This window comes from Apis cerana, linkage group LG10 (genome assembly GCF_029169275.1).
Source record: "Apis cerana isolate GH-2021 linkage group LG10, AcerK_1.0, whole genome shotgun sequence".
NCBI classification, from domain to species: Eukaryota; Metazoa; Arthropoda; class Insecta; order Hymenoptera; family Apidae; genus Apis; species Apis cerana.
This window is the reverse complement of record NC_083861.1, coordinates 11892324-11919293: the sequence shown is the minus strand read 5'-3', so window position 1 is coordinate 11919293 and position 26970 is coordinate 11892324. Positions and strand designations below refer to the sequence as shown.

The following is a 26970-nucleotide window of genomic DNA, read 5'->3' as shown; positions in this document are numbered from 1 at the left end:
CTGAAGAAGGAATTTAATTTTTCATCATTTTTAATATTTAATATTATTTTTTTAATAATAATGAATTATTATATTTATTATATTTAATTATAATTATAAAATATTTATATAATCAATAAATAATTAGTCAGAAATGATAAACAAGGAGAAAAAAATATAAAATTATTATTATATATATAATATATTAAACAAATTTGAATATTTCTAAAAAATTTATACATAATTATTTCAATTTATTTTAATAATTTTTTTTTATTTATTTTATTTAGATTTATTTTATTTTGTTTTTTATTATTTATTATATTTATTTTCTTAGAAGTAAATTTTCGATTTTTTTCATTACTTTTTTTAACTAAAACATTTTCATTCATTGGTTCAATAATTTTTCCTATACGTGTTTTAATAACAGGTTCAATTAATTTTCTATGAGCATTTTCAGATACAAAATTTCTTCCAATTGGCATTCTAACACTAGCTTCGTAATCTTTAACACTTGTAAATGGATATGGCAATTCATTAATCTGATGCTCTTTTATTTTAGGATTATCTTGTTCTAATATTATTACATCACCCTTATTTTCATCTTTTCGAGGTAAATCTTTTGGTACTTTCAAAATAAAACGTTTTTTTTTACGTTTTGAAACCTTAATATTTTTTCCACCCCAACAACCCCATCCTGGTAATGTTAAATCGATATCTTTAGGTTGAGATTTTTTCACCTGCATATAAATTTAATATTATATTTTATAAAAATAATTTGGAAAAAAAATTATAATAATAATTTTTTTATTTACCTCTTCTTCTTTTTCTTTTCTGAACTCTTCTATAACGTCATCATCTGCAAATGCTTCACTTATTATATTACACCTTTCTTCATCATTTTCACTATCATCCAAAACATCATTACCACCAGTAATATCAATTGGAAGATCTGTATTTAGATGTTTAGGTTTTATATTCATGTACTTATTTGGGTCTATTTCTATTTTATTTGATTTATCTATAGATAAAGTGTTATCAAATTTTATGTTTTTAAATTTTTCTAATTCAGTATTCAATTCCAAATTATTTTTATTGGTAGTTTCATATAAACTTAAATCTAAGATTGGTTTTTGTTTTTTTGCTTGAATTTCAAGACCATCAAAATTATCTTCTTCAAATTCAATATTTTTATATTTTTTTCTTTTTTTTTCAACTTTGTCATAATTCTGAGTAATACATTGAAGCTTAGATTCAATTTGATCTTGAATTTTTTCTTCCAAAGAATCAAATATTTTATTTATTTTTTCGTTATTTAACGAATTAGATAATAGATTTAAAGAATTGACATTTTTTGTAGTAATATTTTCTATAGATTCCACATTCCAACTAGAAGTGGCTATAACTTTATTTAAATGTATTTTTGATAATTCAATCTTTTTCTTAGATGTTTCATCATTATTTAATATAAGTTTTTCTGTAATTTTATCATGTGAATTAGATATATCATTTATGTTTTCAACATTAAATTCTGTCATTGCTAAATTTTCCTTATGATTATCAATTTCAAATGATTGCACATTACATGTATTATTATCAACTAAAAAAAAAAAAAAAAGTTAATTTTATACTTGTTACTCAAAACATAATATGTTCCTTTATTATTATATATGAAGTACCTTTTGAATTGGAATTTGATTCATTTATTACTGAGATCATCTGTTTATTCAAGTTTCCTGATATATTTTCATCATCTTGGTTTTTAAAAAAATCTTTAATAGTATCAATATTTTTGTCTTTTTTCTCTATGAAACAGATTTTAATAATAAAACTTACAATTCTTATTAATAATTATATATTAATAATTATATTAATATATATTAATAATTTTTATTATAATTTTTATAAACATACCATTACAAAGTTGTTTATCTTTGGATGAATTATTCATTTGTTTACTGTCATTTGTATTGATGTTTAAATCTTTTTTCTGTAATTCATTATTTTGATTATTCCAATATTTTCGATAACTTTTAACAAATTCATCAATTTCTGATTCAGTTTTGATATGTTTCATCCATGGATTTTCTTTATCATTAACTAAAAACTGTATAGATGAAGTATCTCCTTCATCTTCTTCATCACTATCATTTGGATTTTTTAACTTTTGAGTTAGGTCTCGACTAATTGATAATTGTTGTGCAAGTTCTTGTCGAGTCTAATAACATTAAAAATAAATTATTAATGCAATGGATTGCAATTAGATTGAATATCTGATGAATATTCACAATACAAATATTCAAATATAAATACAAATATTCATAAAAACACTTAGTATATATATGTAATTATGAATATATAATTTCAATTAAAATATTATTTATCACATAATGAAAAATCATCATATTATATATAAAAAAAAAAGAATAACAAAACTCTTTTTAAATTTTAATTAAATTAAAAAAAATAAAATAAAAAATTAAATTATAATTAATTTAATTTCATTAAAGAAAATCTTATTATATCTTATCTTATAATAATAAAAATCATAATAAAGATTTCTTTTCATTTTAAGAAATTTATTTAGATTTATATAAAATACTTACTGCTTTATTATATTTTGCTCTAATTTGCATATATTTAGCCCACTTTCCTGTATTTCTATGTTTTAATGACATTCGTTCTTCTGCTCTAATTCTATCCAATTGTTCAAGTTTTTCCAATGCAGCTTCAGGATTAGTTTTTTTTAATTCTTCAAATTCTTTTAATTGTAATTTTATTTTTTCTTTTTTTTGAACACGATGAAACTTTTTACTTTTAATTTTACTTTGACGATGAGCTTTTGCTTCTTTATAAGACTATAAAAAAATATAATTAAATATATATAATATATAATAATAACTAAATTATTAATATTTTAAGTTTTTAACATAAACCTGTTGTGCTCTAATTCTAGCAGCTTCTTTTCTTTTCATAATAATTTCCTTTAATGTCAAAGAAAATCTATCTTTTTTTTGTTCAATATTTTCTTTTTCTGGTTCTAATGTGGCAAGTTCTTTCTCTAAATCTGATTGAAGTCTAAATCGTTTAACAAATTCCTTAGAAGGTTCTAATTTCATTGATGATTGATTTAAAGGAAATTGAAGTGATTCTGCTATTCTGTTCTTTGTTATTACAGCATTCCATTTTTTTAATTCTTGTTTTGTATTTTTAAAACCAACTATTCTTTTAATCTAAAGATTAATCAAGACTATTTAAAACATTTATATTCTAATACATTACTTATAAAATTTATATAAAATATTATATAAATATTTTAATTATACAATATATAATAAAAAAATTTTTACTTTATCAGCTATTGGCTTTTCCAATGGTTTTGATAAAACATGTATATTTTTCTTTATATCTTGTAAACTTTTAGTAATTTCAAGATGATGACCTTTTTTCCCTAATGTTTTGGCTAAATCATGTATTTGAATTGTATCTCGATCAGATATTCCACTTTTTACTAAATGAAATTCTGATACTTCTAATGTAGGTTCACTTCTCTCTGCTTTTTTTATCCTACAATAAATTTAAAAATATATATTTTATAAAGATTTTAAAATTAACAAAATCATTTATATATTTTCTTCTAATATTTTCTTCTAATTTTTCTCATATTTTCTTCTAATTTTTTTTATTTTGATTCTTATATCTTATACAGTTATAACATTATATATAAATAATGTATATATAAATAAACATAGAATATATTTTTGTAATTGTGATATAACAGAATGATTTATATTAAATTTCTATTTCTATTAAATATTGATAATTTTTAAATTTTATAAAATATAATCTTGAAATTAATATTTACTATTTTGAAACAAATAATATTTGCCTTTGAAAATATATTTTTTCTATTATTAAAAGTAATATATTTAAAATAAAATGGTTATAATTATAAGATCCTATAAAATAAGAAATAAGAATAACATAATAGATATTATTATATATTATTATATTATATGCAACCTTTGTCCTTTATCAAGTTGTAATACAGCATCCAAAAGTTTAGAATGAGATTCTGATACATCTTTTTCTGTATCATCTAAAATTTCTGAATAGTTTAACATATTTAATCACATATATCACGTATCTTCTACTCGTATATTCTACTTTTTATAAAATACCGATGAAAACACCACGAATTGTAAGCATAGAAGAAACAAAAATCATATAGAAATAATATTACATATTATATTTTTGTATCCAGATTTAACAGTATACCAATAATATAATATTATATATCCTCTTTAACATAATATAAATATTATAAATTTATTATAATTTATAAATTTATAAATTTATTATAAATTTATTTAGTATTTTTGGAGTAAATTTTTTTTATAATATAATTTTATAAAAATTTTATAAAAAATTAATATAATAAAATTTTAATTATAATATATTAATAAATATTAATAATATTTAATAAATATAACAAATTATATTTATTAATATAAATATCAATATAAATATTTAATAAATATAAATATTTTTTTAAGAATTCTATATCAATCTTTCAAAATGATAAATTATATTGAGTTATAATAAATTAAAAAAATTAAGAAAATCATTTGTTTGAGATTTAAGAATTTAACAAAAAAATAAATTTGTTATTCAAAACCAATAAGAAAATGCCGCATTCAATATTTTAATATACCAACTAAATAAAATTTAAAAACTTGTAATTAGTTATCCCTAATATAATTAAGTTGTCCATCTATTATATATCTTTTCATATGTTTAGGTTAACATAAGTAGTCATATAATGTTGTAACCTCCAAAGCCTTTTTTATTAAAAATCAAAAGGTATTTTCCGATGGTATTTAATATTTTGATTAATATCCAATAAGAAATATGAGATTTGTCTTATTGGAAATATAAAATGAATTTACTTGTAATATCAACTGTAAGTTGTCTTTTAGAATACATTTTCCCATCTTTAATTAAATATGTAAGTATTAATGATATTTTATATTTCTTAATTATATTTATTATAAATTATTATTCTTATTATAGATTACGTCTCGTTTATATACAATAAATAAGCATGATATGGAATTACGAAATGATTTGATTAATTTAAAACAAGAAATGACTGGGATATCCATAGTAGATGAATTTTCGAAGTATGCAAAACTTCAGCGTAAATGTAATAAATTAGAAAGTACATTAAAAGAAAAAGGTAAAATAATATTATATTTACAGATATTATAAATTAAAAATTAATAATAAATATAATCATTGATAGAATTATAAGTAATAATTAGATATATTTCATATTTTCAAACTTTTTATGATTTATTATTATAATAATTAAAATCAAGAATTAAAATTCATTTTTAATTTATGATTGAAATATGAAGTAATAAAATTATTATTACATCATATCAAATTTTAGTTTTATTTTGCATTTCTTTTCATTATTTATTGTTAAATTTATCTTATAAAACAATATATTCATTATTTAGCAAATGAGAGACTGTCTTCCAGATTGAAGGTACAAATATCTGTAACATATGGTTTTCGCATATTAAATGTAAGTATTTAAATTAATAATATAAGTAAATATTTATTTGTTTTTATTATTATTTGACTTATTTAATGATTTATAAAGAATCATATTATTCATATTTTCAGGGTTTATTAATGTTGATTTTATTATATCTATATACAAATAAACCTGTAATAATTTTACCAAAAGGCATACTATGGCCTATACAAAGTTTATTAAGCTGGCCATGTTATCATGAAGATTCTATTTCTTTGATTATGTGGTTAATAATTGCAAGATTAGTTGTGGCTACTTGTAAAAAAAATGGTATGACATAATATTAACAATTTAGAAAATTAGATTTTATAAGTAACATAATACAAATTTTCCAATAAATAAATTATTATTCTTTATGTATAAACATTCATGACAAAATTTGAATTTCAAGCTGTCAACATATGAATGAAAACAAGTTTAAAAATGTACATAAAATTTATACTTCTTCCTTAATATGCTATGAAAATAATTGTAGTGTTTGCTATATATATTGTATTTGCTAAAATATTTAAATAAATGTCATATTTTTAAGTATTTTATTAAATTATTAATATAATATTTTTATTTTATTTTAAATTTATTATTTATTTATTTTATTTTAATTTTAAATAAGGATAGCAATAAATTTTACAAAAATAATAGCAAAAAAGTGACTGTATTTCATAAAAGCTTAAGTAAAGTACATAATACGTAATAATGAAGTATGTCTGTATAACTATTAATGAGTAATAATTTTATGTTTTAACAAAATTTCTTTATATGTGACAATTAATACATTTATTCCGTATAATGTAGCAACGTTTTATTCATGTGTAGAGTATTCGTGAAACATCTATTTTATAAAGCATAAAAAAAGTATTAATTTTTGTTATTATTATAGGTAAATATTTACCATTTAATTCTCAATAATTTTATGATTTTAGATTAGCTTTTATGTGATATTAATTTGCATTTTCTTAATGATTTTATAATTTAATATTGTGACATATATGATACTCAAATATTACACATAGAAATTTTATCATAGAAAGTTCTATAATACAAAGGTAGAATTTTTTTTTAACTAAAAGATGAATTATATATCTTTTACTTTATTACTGAACAAAGGACAAAAAATATTGTCCATAACATATTTTCAATAACAAATTCATAAATCTCACGTTTTTTTGAGCACCAATGTAGTAAATAATAATGTTTAAATTATTATAAAATATAGCGCAAGATTGTTATGTCATATTTTATCACATTTATATAAATATCAATTGAAAATATATTATACATGACATATGTTACAAAATTGCAAATTTTGTGATTAAAAGGCACACAAAATATATTAATTTAATATTTGACAAATATATTCATTTTGTCAAAGACCAATATTATTAAAGATTAAAAAAAAAAAAAACAAATATTATATGCATTAAATAATGGTATGTTTACCAAACCAAATTAAATACTTAAATATTATTCATTATTAAATTGAAATACTTGTACATTATTAATACAACAAAATATTTGAAATATATTTAATTATAATAATTTTTCTTTTTCAAATGTTTTATATGATTGCATTTAAATGCAACAATGTCATGTAGATGTTATCATCACAATATTAGTTTTGTTGATTTTAAACACATACAAATGCTTATATTTGAAATACTCACATTATGTGATTGTATATAAAGTATTAAACGAATCATAATTGAGATATTACAAAATAAAATATTTTTTTGGGGAAAAAAAAAAAAAAAAAAAAAATTGAAAAAAAAAGAGAAATTTTCATTTTTTATTTCTTTGTTAATCGCTTTTTTTTTTTTACCTGTAATTGCATATTTTTTTTTTTAAGGCATATTAATTTGAAATGTCGTTCTCGCTCTTCTATTTTCATTATAAATATTAATCATACAAAATTATAGTTATGCAACTTGAAAACTATATTATTCACCATATTATGCCATATAATCAAATTATAAAAACTAATATTACAAGAAAAAAATATTAAAATTTAAATAGGTTACATAGTAACCGCTACAGAAATATTTATTTCTATTACCTATATACTTAAATTAAAAAGTAATATTTTTTTTTATACTACTACTTTGAAGATTTAAAAAATGCATTAGGTTATTTATAATAATAATAATAAAATGCAAAGGAAATTAGAACAGCGATCTTCCCATTAATTTTCATTCTGTTAGGCTATTTGAAGCAGTTCAGAATTTTTATATATGATTATTTTTGTTTTTTTATATTTCTTTTTGTTTTTTTCTTTTTTTAAAATTTTTTTTTATAAATACTATTTTATATATTTGAAGAAAGATTTAAGCGACTTGATACCAAATACAGAGCAATTCATAAAATATTCAATTTTATGGATATTTCGAAACTAATTTATGCGCAATATACTATTATCATAAAAACAGAAAAAAATGACTGAAATGTTAAAAAACAAAATGTTTTTAAAAATAACTCTCAAGTATGTTATACAATCACATAGCAAAAATGCATCAACAAAAAAGTACTTTATACGAATACACGATGAAATATTTGTTATTAGATGAATTCAACTGACTTATGTTTTAGTAATATCCATTGGTGATCCACCAGTTGTATTTGTAGCTGTATTAGCCGCAATTGGTGGACCACTTGGACTTACAATAGTTGGAGGAATTGCAGGTTTAATGAATCTATCTGATGTGCGTCTATTGGATGAGGTTACCACGTGACCCTGTTTTAAAATTATTAAATATTTCAGATTAATACAATTTTAATATTTCATATAATATTTCATATATATTATGTAATAAACATTAATTAATTAATATATTAATTATTGTAACTACTTAAAATAAATGTAACTTACAGTGGAAGGAGGCGATGAACTTGCAAACGGAATTGTAGTAGGTTGTCCACAAGCATAACATCGATTTGTATTAAATCCCTCTCTGGTTGATGAGCCTATAAATGGTGTTGATATATATTAATAAATATTAATAAATATATATTTATATATAAATATATACAAGTAATAATGATAGAACATATATAAGTATAAATGATATATCACATAATGATATATAAATAATAACAATAATATATTTTATAATATATAAAAATAATAATTTTATTTCATTTTTATTACATTATTATGATTACCTGGACTTAGTGGTCTAGAGGAACTAGGTGAAGGATTATATGGTACTGGGCTAGAAACAGTACGATTTCTAATATTTCCACCAGACATCACAATTTCATTGTAGTGCCGTTCTTCTTCCATTTCCAAACTAACAAATAAATGAAGTTTAAATATCAAATTAAGATATTTATATAATTTATATAATATTATTTACCTAGATTCTGATTCCGAAAGATGTCTACATAAAGCTTCACGACGCTCTACTTCCAATTGCAATTTTCTCTGAAGTCTTAAATTTTCTTCACGAATTTGTTTTTCTTCATTTACATATCGTTGCATTTTTTCTGTATCTAAAATATAAATATGTATTTTATTATATAATATGCATTATTATTATATATTATATATTATAATATGCTTTAAAATATCTATGTAAGTATTTTTTTTAATTATAATTATTTTTTTATTATAATTTTCTCATATCTTAATTTAATATTTTCAATATTTTATTTATTTAATAAATTTTAAATGCTATGCAAAGGAATTGTAATATTTTAATTGATAATTAAATATTCTATATTATATTAAATGTTAAAAAATTAATAATAAAATATTTTATTAAATAAAATATTTTTTTTTTATTTTTTTTGTAATTAAAATAATTTAGCAAACTGCAGTATAATAGCATATTTAAATTGAATGTTGCAAATATAATACATTGTTATATTTTTATAAATTTCAAAACATACTTATTATTTATTACAAATAAATTCACGTTATTGCATGATAAAAATTCTTACGTTCTTGTTGTGAAATAAACAAGGTATGTCTTAATCTGGCTACTTCACTTCTTAAAGTTTGAATATGTGCACTTAGACTGGTAGCAGTATCACCATTATTGATTTCTCTTGGCGAAGCAGGATCTGACACAGGTTGATCTAATTTTATTTGAAGCATTCGTTTTTCAGCTTCCAATTTATCCATTCTTTTCCATAATTTATTTACTAATGCTTCCTGTTCTTGTTCAAGTGTATTTTCAAGTTCTACTTTCTCTCTACGTAACTGTTCTAAATTGCTTTGTTTTGCAAGTGTTTCAGCTTCAAGTTTTTCTATCTTCCTCATTAACTTATTCACAAGACATTCTTGTTCTTGTTCTAAAGTTTGTTCCAATCTACATTTTTCTTGACGCAATTGATTCAACTTTCTTGACAAATCATTTGTTAAACATTCTTCTTCTTGTTCATAATGATGTGCTAAAGTTTCTTTTTCTTTTTTAAGAGCTTGAATTTTTTTTAATAATGTATTACTTATAAATTCCTCTTCTTGTTCAGCTTTAGCTTGCTATAATATAATTCAACAAGAAAATTAACAAAATAATAAAATATTTTTTTTATCACAATTTATTAAAATAAAAATATATGAAAATTATAAATTATTATGAATTTCATTTTGAAATTAAATAATTTAAAATTTTTATATAAAAAATATATTAACTATATATTTATAATTATAATTATTAATTTTATTAATTTTATCAATATGTTAATAACTACTTATATCAAACAATTTTCAAATTTATAATATTTTATATAAATAATAAAATATAAAATATTCTACATTATAGAAATATTTAAATTGTTTTATAATTATTATTCAATATTCATCAATTCAATAATCATTAATCTAATATTCAAGATTTGTCTTTATTTATAAATGATACATATTAATAATACAATTTATTTTTGTTAAATAAAAAAATAAAAATAAATAAATCTAAAATTATTTTACAAAAATATCTTATGTAAATATTAATATATTAAATATAGTTAAATTATGGAAAATTAAATAAAAAAAGAAAATTAAAATATAATCATATAAAAATATATATATTTCAAATAATATATAACATTGGAAAATAGTTATAATAAAAAAAAAATAATTTTATATAAAAAGTATTTTATAATGAATAAATTCTTTTAATTTAACCTAAAATTAAATATTTTAAATATTGAATAATGAGGTATGTCATTGTAAAATATTTTGCAATCAAATAACATTTATAATTAATAAATAAATATATTATTTAGTTGATAAGATATACTACAAGAAACTTACTATAATGACAGAGGCTTGCCGAAGACCACGATTTTCTTCTTGTAATGCTTTTACTCTTAATTTATACGTTTCTAATTCAACTTTAAGAACACGATTATGCTGTTGTAGTGACTCAATTCTTTTTTGAAGTTGTTCTCTAGTTACAGGAGACGGTGGCATCATTATTGGCCCTCCGTCGATCGAGCTTGAATCGCTTTCAGATGCGCTATCACGGTCAGCCATTTTTCTTAGACGAAAATTTTTTAAAAACAACTTATAATTCTTTCTTTTTCATCGCACATTCAAATAAAGATGAACAATATCTTTTTTCTACTATGTAAGTATCAATTTTTTTTGTTAAAACTTCATTACTTTACATTAAAAATACTGTAATATTATAACATCCTACCACGACATGTGTTCTACCATAAAACAAATCAGCTGTTTGATTCTCCATGAATTACTTGCAAAGAAGATGTCAAATGTATTTCGAAAATGTAATTCCCTAGATTTTTAAGAACTTATTTTAAAATTGCAAATTTAGGGAATAATTAAGGGTTATTATATTTTATATTGATAACTATTGGTATTGAAATTCTTTATTTAACAGAAAACACAACAAATTAAAACGATTAATTTAGAACATACATAATTTTTATTTTTGTAAAGACAATTTTCTGAAATCATTTATTGTCTAAAATGTAGAAGAATATTAATTCGAAAAAGATTTTTTTTTCTTAATGTATTTGTTTCAATTTTTATTTAAAATCTTGGATTTTCTTAAACTTATAGTTCAATCATAGATCAAATTACATTATATTAATTGAAGAATTTCAAAATTTCATTTTCTTAAGATCATAAAGAAATAATTTATTATATTAAACAATAGCATTCACATATATAAAAAAAAAAGTGTACTACACTTAAATTAAAAGAAAATAAAATTAAAAAAACATAAAGATAATTCTTAAAAAAAATTATGATTGTTTTATTATTGTAATATAATCTAATCAAAATCAAATGTTTTGTAAAAGTAACATTTTTTAAATATTTAAATTTTAATTTTTTTTATTATGTCATTTGTATTAAATATTCAAAATAATAAGATAGGTACATTTCTTATTTTTTACACGTAATAATAATTTCAAATTTCAGTTCTTATTTATAATGTTATTACATGATAGTTAAATATAAAGTTAAGTTCACATGATAACATAACAATTTATTAAATTTTTGATTATATAAAAAAGTTTATAATAATCTTACAAAGTAAGAAAAATAAATTAAAAAAATATTAAAATTTATCATATTGAACAATAAATTGCAAATAATGTACAATATTTTAAAACAAATATTATCTTATGATTTGAAATTTTAATTATGAGAATCATTTAGATTGTGAATAAAAGAAGAAACTATTATACTTTATAATAGATATTTTTTTCTGTAAGATTTAAGGATTTCATTATATAAATTAAATTATAGGTTAGAAGTGTTATTATCCGGAATAAACATGGACGCAGATTTTGAAGAATTGTCACATGATACAGATATTATTACAAGAATTAAACAGTTTCGTGATATAACTTTAAAAATTGAAGATACAATTAAATATGCTACAGATCCTGCGATATATGAAAAACTTTCTAACACAGATAAAATTGAATATAATCTATTAATGTCTTATTGCTTAAATAGTATGTTTTGGATGTATTTACGTGCAGAAGGTAAAATAAAAGAAAGAATTAATAATTATATAATAATTTTAAATTTAAGAAAATATTGCATTTTTTTAAAATATTTTATATAAGATTTTGATTTTATATAGGAATTGATCCAGCAAAACATCGAATAAAATTGGAAAATGATCGTTTAAAGAAGTCTATGACACGTGCAAAACAAATTAATGACAGAAAAACTCTAATGCCTCATATAAACAAAGATGCAGCACAAAGATTTGTTAGAAATGGATTATGGGAAATAAAAAATAAAAAAAAATAATATGAAAATAATATAAATAATATAAATTTATTATATTTATAATTTATTATAATTGTAATATAAAAGTATAAGTATAATAATGCATTAAATTTATAAAAAACATGTTTTAAATATATATTTATGTGTATGTTAAATTTATTAAAAAATAAACGTTTTTTTTAATGGATTAATTTCTGTATATAAAGTTTTAAAATTACGTACATAATATACTTTTGAATAAATAACTAATGTAATATTTTATATAATGTAACAATTCTATATAATTCTTTTTTTTTCATATATATTTAAAAAAAATATATCTTTAAATATAAAAGAGATATATTTCTTAGAATATATATCATATTTATTTATTATCATAACTTTGTTTATATGAATAAATATTTATAATCTTAGAGTAAAAATAATCTTATATTCAAGTAATACAATATGAAAAAAGTTAATCAATCTATATCAATAAATCAATAAATAATATATATAAAATCCATTGGTCCATTATGTAATATAAATAATTACATATTACATAATTTTATTTATATATTTTTTTAAAATAAATAAAGAATTAAGAATATAATTTCATATAAAATATAATGAAGAAAATAACAGATATCTTGTAGGAATGATATAATATTTATATTAAAACATTTAATATAATGATTATTAAATCATGTTTTTAGATATTTAACTATATATTTGAACATCTCTATTTTTAATTTGTTCAGATTTTCAAAATAAATCAAAATATATATTGTTAGGTTATATTTTTGGATCTATTAAAGAACCTATGTATTTTGTAACTAAAGTGCAACGCAGCAGATATATTGAATAATAATTCGTATGTATACTATTTTCCTAACTATCCAAATATATTATACATGTATATAGAATATATCATAGATAAAATGTCTAATAATAAAAAATATAATATTGAAAAAAAAATTTATAATCATTATGATACTAATTGTAGTTTATAATATTAGTTTCGTAATATATTTTTATTTTTATATTGAAATATTTTTTTAAATTTTTAAAGCATAATAAATATAATACTAATAATTTAATTGTGTTTATTCAATATTCTCTAATTAGAATTAATAATATATAAATATAAAATATATATATTTAGTTCTTTTATTTATAACATATTTAAAATTTAATAATGAATTTATGTTCTTGAAATGTTAAAGATAATTAAGAAATAGCATGTATTACAATTATAAATTAACATCGTTTGTTAAAGTGTTAGCATTTCGAACTAGTTTTATAGTATAGTATAGTTAGAGCATATTTCGTATTATTCACTATTGCAGTTGTGTATCACTGATCACGGAATAGAATATTTCTTATTTTCTTATTTATTCAATTTTAATGTTCAAAAACATATATAAAAATAAAATCAGAATTTATTTTCTTGTTTTTTTTAAAAAACAATTATTTTTATATTAAATATTTAATATATTAAAATTTTATCTTATATTCGCGATCAATTGCCACGTATACAAGTGCATTCATAAATATATATATATTTACGTAGTCAAAGATATAATATAGTTATGTCAAACGAAACTCCAAATAAACGTATGATGACGGTACATATCATTTATATTTTCTAAGATACTTTTACTAAGAAACATATATATACAATACATAATATTTAAAATGTTTATATATATTTATTTTAATTTAACTTTTAAGACAGATAAATTCTTTTTATTATTTTATAGATAAAATTATTTAAATTTTAGAGTTATTAAGAATATTTAAAATTAATATTTTATATTTATTTTTTTAATTTTTGTATTATAAATAATAAAATTTTTATTAGACTTGTAGCAATGTATCAGAACAAGCACATCATGTATCAAGAGCAAAACGTGGACAAGCAATAGGGAGTATAAGAGGTTTTCGAGGATGTACAGTTTGGTTAACAGGCCTTTCTGGTGCAGGAAAAACTTCCATAGCTTTTCAAGTTGAAGCTATTTTAGTTAATCATGGAATTGCTGCTTATGGACTTGATGGAGATAATGTAAGAAGTGGTTTAAACTGCAATCTTGGTTTTAGCAAAGAAGATAGAAAAGAAAATATAAGAAGAGTTGCAGAAGTAGCAAAATTATTTGCCGATAGTGGTCAAATTTGTTTATGTAGTTTTGTATCGCCATTTGAAGAAGATAGACAAATGGCAAGACAAATTCATAAAATGTCGGATCTTCCATTTTTTGAAGTTTTTGTTGATACACCTCTTAATGTATGTGAAGCTAGGGATACGAAAGGATTATATAAAAAAGCACGTGAAGGCACAATCAAAGGTTTTACTGGAATAGATCAGATGTATGAAAGACCAACAAATCCTGATTTAGTGGTAATCACTGAAAACTGTACTCCAGAAGAATCAGCTGCAACTGTTATTGATCTTCTGGAGAAACATTGTATTATACCAATACTTCAAAAACCTTCTATACCAATACGGGAGTTGTTCATTCCAGAATCACGAATATCTTCTGCCAAAACAGAAGCAGCTACTCTTCAGAGTTTAGAAATTAGTGAAATAGATGTACAATGGCTCCAAGTTTTAGCAGAAGGTTGGGCAGCACCTCTTACTGGTTTTATGAGAGAACATCAATATCTTCAGGTATATAACATACATATATAATATACATTAATATAAAATATAAAACAATAATATTAAAAATAAAATTAAAAATTCAACTATTATTATTACAAACATAAACTAAAACTAATTTTAAAATATTTTTAGACTCAACATTTAAAATGTCTTCTTGAAGATGATAAAGAAATTAACCAATCAGTTCCCATAGTCCTTGCAGTACATGCAGAGGATAAGCAACGTTTGAATGGGCTTTCAGCTTTTACATTGAAATATAAATATAAACCTCTTGCAATATTACGTAGGCCTGAATTTTATTTTCACAGAAAAGAAGAAAGATGTGGTTGGCAATTTGGTACTAACAATTTAGGACATCCATATGTAAAAATAATTCATGAATCTGGCGATTGGTTAGTAGGTGGTGATGTGGAAGTTATTCAAAGGATTAGATGGTATGATGGTCTAGATAAATATAGACTTACTCCAAATGAAATTAGAACAAAATGTAGAAAAATGAAAGCTGATGCTGTATTTGCATTTCAACTTAGAAATCCTATACATAATGGTCATGCATTATTAATGCAAGTATGTTAATTTGTTAACTTATAATAAATTTATATAATAAATTTTTTTGCATAAATATTTTATATTTGTATTTATAGGATACAAAAAAACGTTTATTAGAAAATAGAGGATTTAAAAATCCTGTTTTATTGTTACATCCTCTGGGTGGTTGGACAAAAGATGATGATGTACCATTACATACAAGAATTCTACAACATGAAGCTGTACTTAATGAAGGAGTATTGGATGCCAGTTCTACATTGTTAGCAATTTTTCCAAGTCCAATGATGTATGCAGGACCAATTGAGGTAAATTTTAATTATATTTTCATTTTTATAATTACAATAAAATAAATAAAATTATAATATTGCATTTATTTTTTTTGTTTATAATTGCATTTCACAAATATTATTAAAATTAATGATATTTTATTTATAAATTTAATTATTATTGATTTTAGAATTTGATAATATTATTATGTTTATATTATGAAATAAATTTCGTAGAATTAAATTAAAATCTGGTAATTTGAACTGATTATCATATATACTGCTTTTTTTAATTTAATCATTGAAACTTTAATTCTTTAAGAAGAGTATTATTTTTTCATATTGATCATATATATATATATATATATATATATATATATATATATACATTATATATATAATGTAATAGAGAATAAGAAATAAACTCTACAAAATATAAAAGATTTAAATTTTATTATAAGAAATATACAATAAAAAGAGACTAATAACTTAATAACATTAAATATTTTTTTGTAATTTTATATAATTTATATAAATTAAAATTTATAATAAAAACAAAAATATAAAATTATATTATTATCTTGTAGAAAATTCTATATAATAACATGTCAGATAGAATTTTATATCCATTTTATTTATTATTAGGTACAATGGCATGCAAAAGCCAGAATGAATGCTGGTGCTAATTTTTATATTGTTGGAAGAGATCCTGCTGGCATACCACATCCTAATAAAAATGCAACACCAGATGGAAATCTTTATGATCCTACTCATGGAGCGAGAGTTCTCTCAATAGCTCGAGGTTTACAATCACTAGAAATCATACCATTTAAAGTTGCAGCATATGATAAAAAATATAAAAAAATGTCTTTCTTTGATGAGAAACGAAAAGAAGATTTTGAATTTATATCAGGGACAAAAATGCGTTGTATGTATAATAATATATATATGTATATTACATATATATATTATATTATATTTCTAAAAAAGAACATCTATTATTTAATATAAATTAAAAACTTGATTTAATAAGAAAATAGAAGTTTAGTGTTTAAAACATATATAATATTTTTTTATAGGTTTAGCAAAAGCAGGTAAAAATCCACCTGATGGCTTTATGTCATCCAAAGCGTGGATTGTTCTTGCACAATATTATCAAAATCTAGAGAAGTAAAAATTTATTATGAAACATATTAAAAATTATTGCACTTAAAAAACACTTAAAAAAAAGTGTTTATCTTGAAAAAAATAAGTAAAAAAAATATTAAAAATGATATGATATTAATATCATTTGTATATTTGTACATTTTTCTTGTACAGTACAGTAATTTCAATATTTATCTATTTTAGATAACTTAATATATATATATATATATATATATATTTTTAATGTATAATATATACGTTAATTTTATTTTATATAAAATTTAATTGTATTTTCTTCATAAGAATTTTATAAAAATATATATAATATATATAATATATGATTTATTATTGTATTTAAAAGATATATATTACCCAACATTAAAAAGTTATATTTAATTTAACAAGATATAGAAAAATATAATTAAAATAAATATCTGTAAAATATTTTAAGTATAGAAATATTTAATATTTAAATTTTTTTATTACTACAATAAAATACAAATATAATTTATAAAAGTTTGATTGCATAAGAAAATGAATAAAAGTTAAAATTTAAAAATTAAAATATGCGAATATATGATTTATTATAATATGTGATAAATAAAAAATATATTTCGTAAAAGTTTTAATAATTATGCAATATTCAATATGAACCGGTAATCATACTATAAGTTAATAATTAAGTTATAATAAATAAGTTAATAAGATTTTATAAGAAAAAAAATTGATATAAAATTTTTTGAAAAAAATTAATTTTGAAAATTTATAACAAATAATTTTAATGAATATAATTTTTTAGTTACATATTATTATTAATTGTTTCTATTCAAGTTAATGTTTATAAGCACTGATGATAATATAATTAATATATAACAAAAAGTGTTTCTTTGGATTATTTATTTTTTATTTTTGTATTTTATATTACAACAAAACTTTAGTATTTTAAAAAAACAATAAATTTCTTAAATTAAAAATATTTGTGATAGATCGATTATAATGGAAAAAATATATCGATCATCAAAGTTGCTAAATTTTAATGTAAACTCTTTATTTTCATTTTTTATATTTTATATTTTTTATATCTCTACAATTATTTATATATAAAAAATAAACAATATAAAATAAAAAATTTTTGAAAAATTAAAAAATGTAAAATTTCATTATATTCAATCATCTTTTTTCATTGAAAAAAAGTTATGTATGCAGTGACAGAAATTTTTAACAATATTTCTAATTTAATAAATAATAAATAATATTCAGAAATACTTTTTGCTATTTCAATCTACAAAATTATTATTATTATGTTTATAAATACTAATATAAATAAAGATAATAGAGTGGCATAATGAAATGGCAAGATAGCCAAGTCTTTATACTTCCTTTGTATATCTTCCTTTGTACATTTAATTTTTTTAATCGATTTTTCCAAAAATGAAATTTCGGATGAAAAAAATGTATTAAATTTTTTTTTATTTTTTTCAGAAAAAATTACCTTTTACCTGGCTGTATAGTAGTCACAATGACGAATTTTTCAATGAAATGTATACAAAAATTTTAATTATATATAAATACATAAATTTAACTGTACTTTTATATTTTAATAATAAAGAAGTACAGTTTCTATTAGTAAAAATTTCTAATTTATTATAATATGAGAAATTATTATCATAAAGCCAAAAGAAAAAGAAAAAAAAAGAAAAAAGAAAAAAAACAAATATTAACTCTTGAGCATTATAATATATAAAAATCTATAATAAGTCTATAATAGTTAACCATACAAAATTATATTAAAAATATATATAAATATATTTGACAGATTGGAAAAATATTTTTGTATAAAGTTATGCAAAAAAATTATTGAAAAAATCAAAAATATTTGACAATTCCTTAATTTACTATTCTTTATAATAACTATAAAATGCATGACTTTTTTAAAAATATTTCCAGTCCTTTACAAATTAAAAAACAAAGAATACTTATAATATAAGTATAAATAAATAGGTAACGAAGTATTAGTAATCAAAAAGCAAAAAGTAAATGAATTTAAATCACAAACAATTTATAAGTAGACATGTGGTTATGAACAATGTTAATTTTATTAATCTTGAAATTTTGTATTTGCATTATCAAATAAAATACTTATTCATCTTTTATAGATTTGTACAAAATATTTTATATATCATACTACAGATATTTTTATTTATTTTATATAGTTAAACGAAAATTTTGTATCGAAAAACATTATGAAGATAAAATTTGTTATATCATTCTTTTTACAATCTTAAATTGGTTTTAATAAGTATTTTCACACAGTAAATTAATCTTACAAAACTGCTATTTTGACAGCAGATAACTATTCTGCCCTTTGGATACATAATTAATGTTTTAACATAATGAAACCTATATATACTGAAAGTAAATATACATTTTAGAATATTCTGAAATTGGGTCTATAGGAATGTGATTTAACCCCTACTTATTTATATCAAATAAACATTTTTTTTAAATGTACGATTACCACAATAAAACTGTAAAAATCATTCTTTTATACAAAGCATATCGCAAATATAAAATGCGAAATTGAATTCAATTATTATACATAATAGATGCAGTAGCTAAATTGACTTCTGTATTTGCATCAGTTAAATCAGGTAAAGATAACATCACTGGGATCACTTGTATTTTTCCTGAATCATCTTCTTGTTGCAAGTGAACTACAGCACCTGATTGTAATATTTCATTTGTCATCATTTCATCTGCCATAATTTCTGCAGGTTCAATATTATCTGCAGTTACTTCTTCAGTATAAACAGTTGTATCTTCCATATTCATTATAACTTCTGCTGCATCCGAAGCTTCTCTAGATGTTTCTTCATATTCCTGATAAAATATACATAAAATATAAAAAGTTAATTCAATAAAAATAAAATAAAATTACAAAAAAAAATTATATTTACCTGTTCATATACTTGTTCGTATTCCTCTGCTATTTCTTGTTCTTCAAATTTAACTATCTGTTCTTCTTCAAATTTAACTATTTGTTCTTCTTCGAATTTAACTATTTGTTCCTCCTCAAATTGTTGATCTGTTTGTTCTTGATATTCATTTTCAGGAACTTGAGGCTCTGTACTAGCTAAGACTTCTTGTTCATGCTCAGAACAAGAAGAATCTTCTTGTACTTTAGCTTTAATATTTCGACCAAGTACTATTCTTTTAAATCCAGATCCTCCTAAACTTTCATGTCGCCTTTCATGTTTATTTTTATCACCTAAATATTTAAAACGTTGTCTACACACACTACAAGAATATGGTCGTTCATTTGTATGAGTTCTCTCATGACATACAAGAGCACTAACTTGTTTACATCTCCAAGGACAATATCTACACTGTAAAGGTCTTTCATCACTATGTCTATTTTGATGATGCTTAATCAACTGTATTTTAGTCTTTAAATTAAATCCACAAATTTCACAAGTGTATGGTCTTTCTTCAGAATGGGATATCATATGAGTTTTTAATCTGAGTTGATTTACAAATCTCTTCGGACAATGTGGACATGGCAAAGTTCCTTCTAATCTGTTATGTGTGACCATCATATGATGTCTTAATCTTACTTCAGATGTAAATGTTAGTTCACAATCTAAACATTTCATAGGATCTTTTTCCATATGTGTATTTTTAATATGTGTCCTCAAAATCATTTCTGTTTTAAATGTTTTGTTACAATGATAACATGACGCCCTTTTCTTTTCTGGTGGTCCATCTATATCTTCCTTTACAACACCAGGAAGTAATTCATTATGTATATGAGACATATGCCATTCTAATGATCTAGTTGAAATCATCGATCTATTACATATATGACATGTATATTGTCTACCATCCTTATGAACTCGATTTCTATGTATAACAAGTGTTGAATGATTTGGAAATTTTTCACCACATACTTGACATGAACATTCTTTTAATCCTCTACTATCAGTTTTCTCATGCACTCTCATGTGTAATCTTAAACCATCTCGTCTATTAAATCCAACACCACAAGTATCGCATCGATATTGGCGTTGATCTTCATGAATTCTTACATGTTGTTTTAAAGTTGAACTATTTTTAAACATTTTATCACAGTGTGGACACTGGATAGTATATGCTTTATGAGTATGCATATGCTTTGAAAGACTATAAAATGGTACTAATTTATGACAAACAGGGCATTCTCTTTTATTACCTACAGGTTGATGTTTACGTATTCTATGGTGTCTAAGACTTGCAGGATTTTTAAAATCAGCTCCACAGTCTTCACACAAATAGGCTCTTAATGTTGTGTGTACAGATTTCAAATGAAAACTGAGTTTTTGTTTGAATGCAAACTTTTTAGGACATTTTGGACATTGATATATTTTTTCCCAACTCATGTGCTGTGTTTTTACATGTTGATCTAATGTTCCTTGATGTTTAAACTTTTCACCACATACATCACATAATTGTCCATACATACTGTCACAATGTTTTTGTTCATGCTGACGTTTTTTTCCTTTTGAATCTAACATCATGTCACAATATTTACATAATAATTTTTTTATACAAATTACATTATGATTGCGTTTTGCTTTATTTGTTGGAAATTCTTCCATACAATCTTCACAAAAATGCATAATTTTATAGTCATGCATTTTCAAATGTTCTTCAAGAACTTCTTTTGAAGCAAATGTTTCTGGACAATAATCACATTCTAAATAATGTTCCTCTGGAATATAATCTGCCGGTTGACTTTCATCTATCAAATCAGGTAAATTATTTTTAAGCACTGCGTTATTTCTATCTTCATAAAGAGAAATAATATCCTCATCTTTTAATCTTGTAATTACAATTTTACTTTGTTTTAAATAATCTTGAAAATCTTGTAAGTTTTTTTCTTTTTCACCTAAAATTCTTGTTAATTTTTCAATATTTCCTTCTGTATATGATTCGTCTAATTCTTTTTGAAGAGATTCTTTTTTCTTTTTTGCTTCTTCCCATTTCAACTTAAGTTTTGCTAAACGCGATAAATACTCTTCAGTATTTACATAAGCATTTTCATTAGTAGATTTTTCCTTGACTGATTCTATAATTTCTGAAGTATCATCTTCAATTTTAACATTTTCATTAAATTCATTATCATCTTTATTAAACTGTATGTCTATAACAGTATCATTTTCTATATGTGTAAAAGAACTTTGATTATCTTGCCTTTCATTACGCTTAAAATAACGAGTTTGAGATTCTTCAAGTTTTAAAGGATGCGAAATATTAGCATGTCCACCTAATACTTTTTCTCGTTTTTTCTTATATTCTTCTATTTGCTCTTCTATAATTTGTTCTCTTATTTCTGATTTTTTTGTTCGTTCTGAAAATAAATCTTTTTCTTTTGTAACTAATGTTTCATATCGTTTTAAAATTTTTTCCATTGGTTTAATGTCAAAATTTTTCTTTAATGTAGATTTATCATCTTTTTTCTCTAATGGTTTATCCATTTTTTTAACTTTCACTAACAATATTTCATTTGGTTTTGATCCTTTCACAGTAACATACATAATCCCATCTTCTTGATTGCTGTTAATGTTTAAAGAATTATTAACATCTAGTTTTTGTACTTTTAAATCTTTATGACTTCCAGTTTTATCAGAAATATTGGACTGACAAATATTTTCATCAGTTTCTTCTATGGATCCCTTTTTATTTTGCAATAATAATCTGCGTTTTAATATGTTTGGTTGTTTTGAACATTCTTTTGTACTTTCAGTATTATATATAGTTTCAGAATTAATGATGCTATGTGATTCAATAGACTGATTATTACTCTCTGTATCTTCTATTTTAATATATGTTTTTAGACGTGTATCATAATTATATGTTGTTTGATTACAATCAATATTTTTATTATCTGATACTGAATTATTATCAGAAACAAAAATTGACTGTGAACTTTGTTTGATGTTTTCTTTCTGTTGAAAATGTCGCCTTTTTGCATTCGGTATTACTACTTCATCATCAGAATCTGCAACATCAGAACTATCAGGTTGAAAAGGAGGATCATCCGGATCAAACTCTTCTATAGATTCATTATCATCACTGTTTTGTAGAATAGTTGAATCTTCAAAAATTTCGAGTTCAGCTTTATTTTCTAATTTTTCAAGATTTACTTTTCCAGTTTTTGAAAGTTCTTGTTCATTTTTTTTTAATGAAAAGATTGCAGATATTTTTGGTACAGAAGCATGTTCATTATTTTCTTTACTTGTAGATGGATTTGTTGCAATACTCTCAACAATGTTCTCCGTTTGTTTTTCAAAATTTCCTACAGATTGAATTTTATTTAATTCTATATTTTTTGTTGCTGTATCAGTCAGAGTAATATGAATAGATTTTAATTTGACTTCTGCTTTCTTAATTTGCATAAAAAATTTATAACTCATTTTTAAGTCACAAATACAATCCATACACATTTGAGTTGATAAACTATCATATGGATTTATTTCTTCCAAATGTTTTATTTGTTGACTTAATCTCATTTGATTACCTTTTTCACTAAAAATATCAACTAATGGAAGTTTTAAACCAGCACAAGTTCTACAATATTTTCTTAATTCCTGTTTTGTTTGTTCCAATATTGATAATTTCTTTTGTGCAGATATTTTATTGTGCAAAGAAATTTTGGTTAATTCATTTAAACTATTTGCATCATGAGTTAATAATTTTACACGTGGTGTTATTCTCTTTAATTCATTAATATTTTTAATCTGACCAAATACTTCTTTGTTTGATATTATACCAGATTTGTTTGATTTATATGTTGTTCTAATATCATTGTCGTACGCATTTTGAATATTAGTACCAGTATGTTGAAGGTTATGCAATTTCACTTCACTATAATTATGATCCTTGTTTTTAATTTCAGTGTGCTGCATTTTTGATCTAGTCATTTAAAATATTTCCATTGTATTTTAAATGTATATTTAAAAAATTTGTATAACCTAAGGAAAAAAAGCAATAAAAACTTAATAAAATCTAATATATATATTAATATTAATAAAATATATATTAATAAAGATAAATATATTTCATTTACCTGATTTTTATGTAAAAATGAAAATCCTTGTAACATTACTTGTGCATGCTGTGATTATAATATTTATTATTTTTTTTTAATTTTTTATAAAATTATTACATATAGCACATCCTATTAATATAACTTTATTGATTTAAAAAGTAATAAAAATTAGTTAAACTAGATAATATATGTTATTGTTACTTGTAAAATACCGTCGTTATTGATATTTTCAGGCTCTTGAAGTTCACGTCTTTTCTTGCAAAATTAAAAAAATTTTCGATTTTCTTTTTCAAGAAAGATTGAATTTTTTTATTATCACCGTAAGACAAATATAAAATTATGTATTCATAGTCACAGGTATTCATTTTTCATTCAAATTGAGGTTAAGTGAATATAATCATAAGGAGTACGTACTCCTATACTGAATCATAACGCAAATGTAATTACTATGCGTTATATTAGTTTTTAAATTCGTTAATTTTACTATACAATACTCCTAATCAGAAAGAGTAATAACGTTATTCAAAAGTTTTTCCAAACTCTAGCTAATATAATTTCTTCGTAATGATATCCAGATGGCGCAACGTAATGGCGCCTGTAGTGTATATTATTTTTGATCTACGCAACGGACATTCTACAGTTCCGAAATTCATGACTAGTTTTCATTAGCCATAGAACATTTTCGTATGTATTACTCTACAACATGTTATAAAGATTTGTCATAAAATACGAACCAAGAGATGTAATTTCGTAAAAAGAATCGACTAATTTACGCACACTCTGAGATGAAAATTTACACCACGTTCAACTATCGTGTTCTGAAATTCCTTTACTGAAGCTATGACGTTGCTTATGTTCATAATGGCCGCGATTGTGACTTTGTTATTAAAAATATTAAATGTGGAAAATTAAATTTAGTACTCAGCATATATCAAGTACGTAACGATAAAATATGTAATAATAAAATAAAATTTATAGCATTTTAATTATTTTTATCAATATTTGTTATATAAATTTCATGTATTACGTACCCATTTGTGCATGAAATCACGAACAATTTAATTGATTAAACAGAAAGTTTAAGTGTTTTATATATTCTTATAAATTATAAATTTATAATTTATAATAAATTATATTTCTTTAAAAAGTTTTTATATATACTGTTTAATGTATTATAAAAGAATACTTAATAACTTTTGAAGCATTATCATACAATCTAAATAAGAATATAAGAACTTCTTAAAAGCGTCCTAAATACGTCCATTAAATTACTTTTCTTATAAATCACAATATTTTTAGGATGTCTTATTTATAAAATATATCTTTAAAATATATTTTATTTTAATCGTAACTAGATAATTAGAAGACGTTAGAAGAGACGTTTTTAAGACATTTAGAAGACATTACTATTTTTAAGACATCTCTAAAAGTATTCAAAAGATGGCGCTATGTTTCAATTCTTATTTTATTTTACTTTGCCTTTGAAGATACGTGTTTGGTATTCTATCTTTTTTTTTATTATGTGCTGTTCTTTCCTTTATTTATGTATTTTTTTTTATGGTATTCTAAAAATATGCTGAAAATAATTAAAATTTCAATATTTTTATTCTATCTCTGTCCTAATAATTTTTATCTATACCTGTTTTTGATGCATGATCATCATATAAAATATAAAATACAAAAATGTCAATTGAGTACATTTTTATAATTTTTCTTTTAAAATTATATTTTAATCATTAATATAATAATATAGATATTATTGTTTATATTTTATTATAATTATAATGTATTTTTAAAATGATGATCTCGCAAAATATAATGTATAAAACAATGTAAATAAAATGTATAAAACATTTTGTTATCGACATTAGATAAAATAGAGTTCGTTATTATTACATGGTGTATAATTTAAAATGAGTGTATCATTTAAAATTAAATATAAACTAAAAAAAATTGAGAAATTAAATTAAGTTTAAAATTAAGATTTAAAATATGAATATATTGAATTCAGAATATATTGAAATGATAAAAATATAATAGATATTCACAGATATTCACTAGATAACTACTTAATATTTTTACTTAATATTTTTTTATTTATTTTAACAAGTTGTAATAAATGCAATTATATAATTACTTTTTATGATTTAATATATCAACATTATTATTATTTTATGGATAACATATGTTTGTAATTAAAAATTAGATTTTTATATTAAAACAAAGATTTTATCGTTAGAATTCAATTTAAAATTTGTTGGACAATAGAATTGTTTAATTTTATTTTCATTCGTAGAAACGAGTATATAATATTTCTCTCAAATTTTATCATTCGTTTCTTATTTAAATAACAACGATTGTCCTTTTCTAATTTTCAAAAATAAATAGATATAAAATAGTTCGTTTATAAGCGTGTTCTTAATTATAATTTTTAATTTTCCAATAATAACATACTTTCCAATAATAATTCCTTACCAATTTCTTAAT

General features: G+C 21.0%; 6 protein-coding genes across 8 annotated transcripts; 3 read left to right on the top strand and 3 right to left on the bottom strand.

Moving 5' to 3' along the window:
* Window positions 1-162: 162 nt before the first annotated feature.
* LOC108002194 (U3 small nucleolar RNA-associated protein 14 homolog A) lies at window positions 163-4245 on the bottom strand. Of its 2 annotated transcripts, XM_062080647.1 has the most exons (8): window positions 4003-4245; window positions 3330-3546; window positions 2916-3212; window positions 2586-2837; window positions 1894-2197; window positions 1659-1784; window positions 795-1579; window positions 163-719 (listed from the first exon to the last, which is right to left on the bottom strand). In XM_062080647.1, exons 1-8 carry the CDS (start codon window positions 4101-4103, stop codon window positions 234-236), a joined length of 2568 nt encoding a protein of 855 aa, XP_061936631.1. In that variant the 5' UTR covers window positions 4104-4245; the 3' UTR covers window positions 163-233. The 2 variants fall into 2 exon arrangements, with proteins under 2 accessions (XP_061936631.1, XP_061936632.1); XM_062080648.1 differs by lacking the exon at window positions 2916-3212 and having other exon boundaries at window positions 4003-4215.
* Window positions 4246-4751: 506 nt separating this feature from the next.
* On the top strand, window positions 4752-6118 carry LOC108002215 (guided entry of tail-anchored proteins factor 1). Its single transcript, XM_017063751.3, has 4 exons — window positions 4752-4987; window positions 5053-5218; window positions 5505-5572; window positions 5674-6118. The coding sequence occupies exons 1-4, from the start codon at window positions 4919-4921 to the stop codon at window positions 5863-5865; spliced, it is 495 nt and encodes a 164-aa protein (XP_016919240.1). The 5' UTR covers window positions 4752-4918; the 3' UTR covers window positions 5866-6118.
* Window positions 6119-7904: 1786 nt separating this feature from the next.
* On the bottom strand, window positions 7905-11057 carry LOC108002252 (coiled-coil domain-containing protein 6). The gene is made up of 6 exons (XM_017063823.3): window positions 10836-11057; window positions 9521-10061; window positions 8935-9070; window positions 8741-8868; window positions 8448-8542; window positions 7905-8312 (listed from the first exon to the last, which is right to left on the bottom strand). Exons 1-6 carry the CDS (start codon window positions 11055-11057, stop codon window positions 8157-8159), a joined length of 1278 nt encoding a protein of 425 aa, XP_016919312.1. The 3' UTR covers window positions 7905-8156.
* Window positions 11019-12985, top strand: LOC108002253 (nuclear nucleic acid-binding protein C1D-like). The gene is made up of 3 exons (XM_017063824.3): window positions 11019-11151; window positions 12300-12541; window positions 12643-12985. The coding sequence occupies exons 1-3, from the start codon at window positions 11036-11038 to the stop codon at window positions 12813-12815; spliced, it is 531 nt and encodes a 176-aa protein (XP_016919313.1). The 5' UTR covers window positions 11019-11035; the 3' UTR covers window positions 12816-12985.
* A 625-nt stretch (window positions 12986-13610) lies between these two features.
* Window positions 13611-19366, top strand: LOC108002203 (bifunctional 3'-phosphoadenosine 5'-phosphosulfate synthase). Its single transcript, XM_062080624.1, has 6 exons — window positions 13611-14401; window positions 14638-15441; window positions 15568-16002; window positions 16080-16289; window positions 16896-17178; window positions 17330-19366. The coding sequence occupies exons 1-6, from the start codon at window positions 14366-14368 to the stop codon at window positions 17422-17424; spliced, it is 1863 nt and encodes a 620-aa protein (XP_061936608.1). The 5' UTR covers window positions 13611-14365; the 3' UTR covers window positions 17425-19366.
* A 110-nt stretch (window positions 19367-19476) lies between these two features.
* LOC108002237 (uncharacterized) lies at window positions 19477-26885 on the bottom strand. Of its 2 annotated transcripts, XM_062080610.1 has the most exons (4): window positions 24685-26885; window positions 24502-24612; window positions 20354-24406; window positions 19477-20276 (listed from the first exon to the last, which is right to left on the bottom strand). In XM_062080610.1, the coding sequence occupies exons 3-4, from the start codon at window positions 24353-24355 to the stop codon at window positions 19983-19985; spliced, it is 4296 nt and encodes a 1431-aa protein (XP_061936594.1). In that variant the 5' UTR covers window positions 24356-24406; window positions 24502-24612; window positions 24685-26885; the 3' UTR covers window positions 19477-19982. The 2 variants fall into 2 exon arrangements, with proteins under 2 accessions (XP_061936594.1, XP_016919288.1); XM_017063799.3 differs by having other exon boundaries at window positions 24502-26885.
* Window positions 26886-26970: the final 85 nt, after the last annotated feature.